Here is an 8,610-nt window from a genome sequence, read left to right as displayed (position 1 = left end):
GTAGAAGCACTTCCAATACCTAGAATTGTATTTAACTAGCTGCATCAGAAAAATCATCATCCCAGAAGTCAAGGCCAGATTCTTCCTAATTATGCAAAGATGAATAAAGTGAACCATACCAACAGCAAACTACATTGCCAAATATTGACACTGCTTAAAATCTTTAAAATTCCCTGATTTCCTAGTGAAGGAGAACCTCAAAAATTTAAGAATTCAAATTTATAAAAATAAATACCACTCTGACACTCAAGGGAAATCTTCACTTTAAGGCCTTTGTCACAAATCTGAATCTTTATTGTTCTGAAATAAATGTTATAAACATAACTTGAAACAAAAACTCAATATTCAGTCTCAGAAGAGGTGTGGCTCAACGCCTAGCACATGTAACAAGAAAACCTCCTTTAAAAAAAAAAGGAAAAAAAAGTACTATGAGAAGTCTTTTATATGAATGAAAATGCACCCTTTGGATTTTTTTTCCCCTCATCTCATTAGCTTGTATACACATGGGAATCAAAAGGTTTGCATTTTCTTTACAAGAGTTCTTGCTATAATGTTTGACGAACTTTTTGCCACTCAACAAATTCATCAAGAAGAACAGGCCCTAGAAATAAAGAAACAATTTTTGTTAGCATTCAGTCATCTAAGCCCTCCAACTATAAAACCAATTCCCTACAAGCTCTTCAATGACAGAGGACTGACACTTCCCTTCTTTACATGTTTTGCTTCCAGTCATCTCTTTTAAAGATGTATTCTTAGCCTTTAAGAATTTTGCCCTTAAAGATTCTGAAAGACCTTTATAGAACCCTATTCCTATGAAGGAATATAGGTGTGATTATGCCAGATTTTCTGATTTGCCAAACAAATCTTGAAGTTGAATTTCACATAAAATCTCCAAATTTCAGGGCCAACACCATAGTTTAGCAGTAACCTATTGCTTAAGAGAAGCCAGATCCTACACAGTAACCACAGTTCAAATTCCTAGTCTAGTCAGCCTGAAAACATGCCAAGCACACATACAAGTGCCCAAGACTGAAGCATGACCAAACCCTTTGGCAGTGCTTCTCTCTCTTTCATGTGTACACAAGCATTCTATTAGTATCTATTATATATAGTTATATATAACATATATATATATATATTAACCCCCACCCCCACCCCAGTTTTAAATGTCTCAAAAAATACAAATATACACATCAGCAGGCCATATATAGACCCTGGGTTGCCAGTTTACAGTTGCAAGGCACTTCTTTAAAGTATTATTAACTTTTACACTATTTTATAGTAGGAGAACATAATTTAACTAGGGAAAAATAAAGTTAACCCTTCTTCTGAATTTATTCAGTGTTACAGAAATAAGTATATAATTGTAGTTTCTATTTGTAGCAATATACCTTTCAATGTAACCCTTCTGAACATTAAAATAATGCACGTGGGCCAGTTGGTAGGGAAGTAGTTAAGGTAGCTAGATCTCACATGGCCAACCATGGAGTGTGAGTCCCGGACTCAGGGCTTGCGAAACATAGCAGGTGCGACAGGTGCCTGTTCAAGCATGCCCAAAATCCGGAATGGAGGGAGAAATGGAATAAGAGTGTAGTGTAACTATTTATCATGGAGGGTGCTTTCTCACTCATTACCACTCTCTTTCTAGCTGCCCTGAGCACCCACGTGGCCTCTGGCAAAGGAAAATAAAAATAAACAAGAAAAAAAATAAAAGCAATGTATGCAACCAAAATCCTGGCAGGAAATGAAAACTCAATTTACAGTTCTAGACAGTTAGATTAATTATCTAATTAATTTATCATTACTTGAAAATTCTATTTCATAGCATTCTAGCCTTTCCACTGAAGACTATGGATAGATTTAATTTGAAGGATTGAAAAATTAATATTTTGGAGACCAGCAGTTAGCGTAATGGCTATGTTGCTGAACTCCTATGTGGCTGACCACGGTTTGAGTCCCGGACCTGGTAGCTGAAACTCAGGCCAGGCGCGTGTACATGCGCGCCCAAGATCCTGAGAGGAGAATGGAGGAGAAGGGATTGCGGTGTGGCCATCCCCCCCAGGGGTCGGTTTTTCACTTTCTGTCTCTCTGTATCTCTCTGTCTTTCTAGCGAGTGCACGCGCCCTATAGCAAAAACCTCTCCAAAAAAAGAAAAGAAAAATTAATATTTCACTACCAGTTTACTGAGAACCAATTCATAATTTTCAGGGAACAGTTATTTTTGACATAATGTGGCACATTGTTAATGAGTACTACGATATTTACTTTAAAACTTTTTCTAATGTACTGTCTTGCTTTCATAGTTTTAAAAACCAGAAGTATACTTTTGTTCCACAAGAGATGCCAAGAAAAGACAAGAATAAAAGCACAATTTCAGCTTCTAGAAAATTTAGCTACAATGCTTGGTTATTGAGGAAATGAAAACATTTTATTTGCCAGCATTCGTTTTATAATATTGCTGAATCTAAGCCTGTGTTTCTACCTCCCCCATAACTCTCACATCATTAAATAATTAAAGTTACTGTTAGAAAGCTTAAAATCTATGGGAACCAGCAGATGGTATAATGGTTATATCACTAGATGCCCATGTGGTCAACTGCAGCTCAAGTCAGACGTGGTGGCTTAAAACTCATGCCAGGCATGTGTGTGTGCGTGCCCAAAATCCCAAGAGGAGAATAAGGAGAAGGGATTGTAGCGTGGCCATCTCCTCTAGGGTGAGAGTGGTTTCTCGCTTTCTGTCTCTCTGTCTCTCTCCATCTCTCCGGTGAGTACCGGATAGCAAAAATCTCTCTCAAATAAAAAGAAGTTTAAAACTTTCATGATAAATGTATTCCACTGCATATTCTCCTTTAATGTTTTCAGTAACTTTATTTTAACAGGAATGTTATATTATACTTACAAGCACCATCTTCGTCGTAGTTACTAAGATCTGCATGGACTGTTCTGCTGAATTCTAATACATTGTACCACTGATCTTTATTCATAACACGATACTTTGATTGCTGTGAAAAGTTATATACATATTTGAATTATAGCACAAACATTGTTTATTAGAACTTGATAAATCTAGTTACAACTTTTTTGTTATTTGGTTTTTCCTAAAACATTTATTCTTCTTTTAAATTATTAGTGCTCTAGGGAATCTTCAAGAGTACCTATGTAAACAACATCATCTATTTTTTTAAATTTAATTTCCTCTCATTTGAAGGATAAGAACATCAATGATTCTAACAGTAAGGATAAAACTTAATTAATTTCTACATATGTATTGGGTCTAGGAGCCTTGAGGATACCAAAATCCTCAGATGCTCAAGTTCCTTATATAAAAAGGCAAAGTACTGATATTTGCATATAAGCTACATAAATCCTCCTATATACTTGAAATCATCTCTTGATTACTTATAGTACATAATACAGTATAAATAATATATAAATAGTTCAGAATAAAAGAAAAAAAATGCATACCTCTAGGTATTGGTAAAATACTGAAAACAGTGGCCATGTCCTCCCAAGCAGAAGAGCTAACATAGATTTTGCAGTATCAATATCAAGGCTTCTCTGATCTTTATCCTAAAATGTAAGTGAAAAAAATTCCCCTAAGTGTGGTCTTAAGGCGAAGAAATATTAAAACAACAAAAAATGAAAACAGTACTTACCCTTGCAAAATCAAAGGCATATCTGTAGATATTCTTAAATGATGCAATATCATTCAACTGTGAGCGCAAAAAGTCAAATTTGTTCTGTAACTTTTCTGTGCAGTCACATCTTCAAAAGAAAAATATTAAACAAATTATATAATCAAGAAAATTAAATAAGGCATCTTTAAGGAGTTAGAAGAAATGCATTAAGAGAAAAGTGAGTGTATTTATGAAATTTTTTTAGGTTTAAAATTTTCTGACTTCCAAAAAACTTGCTGGTTTATATCTACCAAAAGGAAAATGGGGGAAAAATAAAATTTAGAATCAATAAAATTTTGCTCCAATGATTTTTCTTAGGAAAAAAAATAAATACAAATCAATCAAAAAATTCCAATAAAATCCAATACAATCTTTAAAAAGATTAAAATATACTTTTATCATATATAAGATTAAAAACCTGGCAGAACAAATGCAATTAGTCAGGTTTCTGTCATGTGTTTCTTTGGAAAGCACTTAGGCAAAGGCTTGGTGAAAGAGAGATTAGTTATGACTAGTTTAAAACTTTTAGAACACAGAATGAATAAATTATCTTAAGTGTCTAGTAACAAATCCAGACCCCTACATTTTTAGTAAACAAAAAAGGACAATCAGTAGAAGCATCTAACTTTCAATGAAGTACATATGTAAAAGCATGAAAACAACTTACATGTGTTATTTTTAAGGACAACACATAGAACATATGCAGCTAAATAGATGAAATGCTCAAAAATCTTGACTGGCTTTATAGTTTCCCCAAGGTTGAAACATTCTATTTAGCCAGAGGCAAGATAGATAAGGGCTTTCATAATTGGGTACAAATCTCTACTCCGTCTCCAGCTACTCCCCAGTATCTTCAGCATTCTGACAAAATATTAGTGATCTAGACCTCACATTTTGTCACCTCTGAGAAACAATCAAACTCCCCTCCATCAAGTCAGCTGTGTCATTTATTGTGACCACAGCACTACAGTCAAAACTGAACTGCAGTTAAGTACTGTACACGGTATACTGTAGACACCTGATATTCTCAGATTCAATAGGACTTGCACTATCCTAAATCAAGGATGTGAAGGTCTATAACGTGTAGTTAACAGGTTATTTTATGATGGTATACACATTCTAGATACATTTCTAATGTTAATTAAACCTTGAATTTCTGCAATAAACCAAATTTGGTCAGGTTACCTGTTTTAGATATTGCTCGATTTTTTTTCTTTCTTTGGTTCTGTGTGAAACTGACTTACAGATTTCATTCTTACACAATCTCCTTGCTAGTTTTGTTTTTCTTTTTGGAGAGGTTTTTGTTGTAAGGTGTGTGCACTCACCAGAAAGACAGAGACTGAAAGTGAGAAATCACCCCCTGGGGGGATGGCCACACTGCAATCCCTTCTCCTCCATTCTCCTTTTGGGATCTTGGGCACGCAAGCACACGTACCTAGGGTGAGTTTAAGCTACCGGGTCCGGGAGTCGAATCGCGGTCAACTACATGGGAGTCCAGTGACATAGCCACTAGGCCAATTGCTGGTCCCCTCCTCCTTGCAAGTTTTGATAAGAAGCTTACGGTACTAAGACTCAGAAAATGAAGAGTACTACCTTTTTTCTACGGTCTGAACAAGTTTATATAACCTTGGAATTAACATTTTTGTGAACTCAGATGATGAAAAACCAAATGGGCCTATTTACTGAGGGATGAAAGAAAGACTTAACTACTAAACAAACATTTCTAATGGCTATAGAACCATTCAGTTTCTATTTGTTTTTTCATTCTGTCTTGGTTGTTTATAAGTTTTTGATAATTGGATTATGTCACATATAACTTACTTAAGTATGTTGAAATATGCTAGAAAGTGATTAGTGGTAATTTTCTCATCTGCATTAACTTGTTAATTTTGCCTTTTCATTGTTTTTCTTGACAAATCTTACAAATCTTACAAATTCATTTCAGAGAGCACTTAAGACTATAGATCTCCCTCTTGGTATGACTTCAACTACAACTGCAAGTTTTGACAAATAGTATACCTGGAAAAGAGTTGTTTAGGAGTAGGGAGAAAAGTTGTACTGAACATTTTATATATATATATAAGATGAATACAAGAAGACTCTGAATGGTAGAGACCTAAGGAACAGCATGGGGGTGAGTTCCTTAGATTTCTTTTTGCCTCATAAATCCCAGACTTAAGAGTCAAAAAGGCCAGCAAGCATGAAACATCAATGGGAACACACAAAAAAGTGTGCCAAAGTGTATGCTCCTTTTATTTTTAGTCTCTTTACTGATTTGATTTCTTCCATGAGACACAGAGAAATGGAGAAAGACAGAGAGACAGTGAGAGAGACAGAAAGAGAAAGAGTCAGCACACCTAATAGTCTTGACACTGCAATTCACCATTGGCTTCAGTGAGAGCTGGACCATGGACATGTGTATCCTGAAGATCTTAGGACTAACAGATGGCGTAATGGTTATGTCACTGGACTCCCACACAGTCAACCATGGTTTGAGTCCTAGACAGGCCAACTTAAAACTCACACTGGGCATATGTGCCCAAGATTCTGAAAGGAGAATGAACTGCGGAGTGGCCATACCCCTGGGGAAGTACTTTCTTTCTCTCTCTGCTGAGTGCACATGCCCTATAGCAAAAATCTATTTAAAAAGATAAGACAAAATTATGGAGATCTCTGCACCCAAACCCAGAACCTTCCCATGTGGGTCAGCCTTGCATTGCATTTTACTGCTGCACCACTGTCCAGCCCCAGGCTACTCTTTCTCTACCCAAAAGACCAGGAAAGAAGCACCTGAGCAAGAAGAAACTCTCTGAAAATATAAACACTCTACTCTAGTCAAATACCACTTAAGAAATAGTGGTCCAACTCCTATCTGTGCCAGCAAAGACTGTATGAGAACTTAACATTTCTACCTTACTGGCATATAAAGTGGCCTCTCTAATTCATGCAGTATTTTTAGAAACTACATGGGGACCAATATGAACATCTACTTCTACCAGGTACTAAGGAGCAGTCAATCCTCCTTTTCCCTGGAGTGATGCAGAGGTCTAGTGAAATTTCACCATCACTCAGTGGTAATAAGTCATCACTCCAGTGGCATTAGTGCAGCCTATGTAGGGAACAGTGACAAAGATATTCCACCCCCTTTAAAACAAGAATGTATTATGCGGATCTGAACTCTCACCCTGCCTACCAGTAACAAGGAATATCTCTTGTGATATCATGACAGAGATATACAGAACTATCCTACATAGATTGATTGATAGGAAAGAAGGAGAAATGAAAAAACCCAAGGAATGGAGCTGGCAGGTGACATGGTGACTGAGGCACTGAACTCCCACCCACATGGCTGGTCATGGTTTGAGTCCTGGATGTGGTGCCTTGCTTTATCGCTTTCCTTTTCTTTTTCTGGTCAAATTAAAATACATAAATAAATAAATAAATAAATAAATAAATAAATAAATAAATAAATAAATAAATAAATAAATAAATAAATAAATAAATAAATAAATAAATAAATAAATAAATAAAGTTAAATAAAATAATTTAAAAATAAATAAATTAATTAAATTACTCTTTTTTTCAAAGAATTATTTTCTTTAAATTTATTCATTATTATTATTTTTAATCTGACCAGAGAGGGACAAAGTGAGAGAGAGAGGGAAAGTAAGAACGCAAGCTGCCAGGTCTGGGACTCGAATCACAGTTGGCCACGTAGAAGACCAGCACCCTTAACCACCATGCCACTTGCCAGCCCCAGATAAATAATTCTTAAAAAAAAAGAAAGAAAGAAGAAAAGAAATCAAAGGAATATATGTATATACATATAAATCTCAGAATTATGTGAACTAGGTAAGGTCACAGGATATAAGATAAGAACAAAAATCAAGTGTGTTTCGAACATGTGACACTGAAATTAAAAAAAAAATTACAATGGCTCAAAATAAAAATGAGAATCTTAGATGTAATTTTAATAAGAGGTGCATAGGACTTGCATACTGAAAACTGCATTAAGACTGATGAAATAAATTAAGCATCTAAAAAGATCCCAGGAGCAGAATGGAGGAGAATCAACTGTGGCATGACTATTCCCCCTTGGGGGATGATTTCTCACTTTCTGTCTCCTCTGACAAAAGATGAGCACACACACTCTACAGCAAAAATCTATCTTAAAAAAAAAAAAAAGAGTAGAAACTTAATCTGACTATAGTATTTAGAGGTAGGGTCTTTGGGAGGTAATTAAGATTAGGTAAAGTTATTAGACTATGGCCCCATGACTTAACAGTAATGGCTTTATAAGAGGAAGAGAGACCAAAGCTGACATGCACTCATGCCCTCTTTATGACAACCTGCAGTGCCTCAGGACAAGTTCCTTCCACCAAGAAGGCCCTAACCAGATGTAGCCTCAACCCTGGACCTCCAGAACCAAGAACTGAATAAATCTTAATTCTTTCTTTATAGATTATCCAGTCTGTAGTATTGATATTAGTAACGGAGAACAAACTAAAACAATGTAAAAGGGATTCAGTGAAGAAAAGAACTTTTTCAACAAGTGGTTCAGATCAAGTAGACATCCACAGCCAAAGATAAAAACCAAGACCCAAGTCTCACATGTTTTACAGAAACTAACTCAAAATATATCACTTAAATATAAAATTAAAAAAACATAAATCTTATTAAAAAATAATGGAAGGCAAAATTTTCAGGACATAGGCTAAGCAAAAATTTCTTAAACTTGATATTGAAACCACAATCCATAAAAGGAAAAACCAGTAAATGCTAATTCATCAAAACTAAAAACTTGCTCTACAAAACACCATGTTAGGATGAAATGACAGGTTATAGAATTGGAGAGAGTACTTGCAAAACACATATTCAATGCAGGATTCATATTTAGAATAGAGACCTCTCAATACTCAGTAGTATAAATATT

General features: G+C 35.3%; 1 protein-coding gene across 2 annotated transcripts in view; it reads right to left on the bottom strand.

Moving 5' to 3' along the window:
• Positions 1–254: 254 nt before the first annotated feature.
• Positions 255–8,610, bottom strand: part of DCUN1D5 (defective in cullin neddylation 1 domain containing 5) — a 30,521-nt gene continuing 22,165 nt past the window's right edge. The window contains exons 5-8 of one of the 2 annotated variants that reach the window (XM_006150081.3): positions 3,657–3,765; positions 3,466–3,570; positions 2,900–3,002; positions 255–601 (exon numbers count right to left, since the gene is read on the bottom strand). In XM_006150081.3, coding sequence (XP_006150143.1) covers positions 546–601; positions 2,900–3,002; positions 3,466–3,570; positions 3,657–3,765 — 373 coding nt within the window. In that variant the 3' untranslated portion in view covers positions 255–545. The remainder of the gene's footprint in view (positions 602–2,899; positions 3,003–3,465; positions 3,571–3,656; positions 3,766–8,610) is intronic. The other variant, XM_027772477.1, reaches the window with a different exon arrangement.

The sequence above is a fragment of the Tupaia chinensis genome, unplaced genomic scaffold (assembly GCF_000334495.1).
Source record: "Tupaia chinensis unplaced genomic scaffold, TupChi_1.0 Scaffold000276_2, whole genome shotgun sequence".
Taxonomy (NCBI): domain Eukaryota; kingdom Metazoa; phylum Chordata; class Mammalia; order Scandentia; family Tupaiidae; genus Tupaia; species Tupaia belangeri.
Note: the sequence above shows the minus strand (reverse complement) of the source record. Positions and strands in the feature narration are given on the sequence as shown.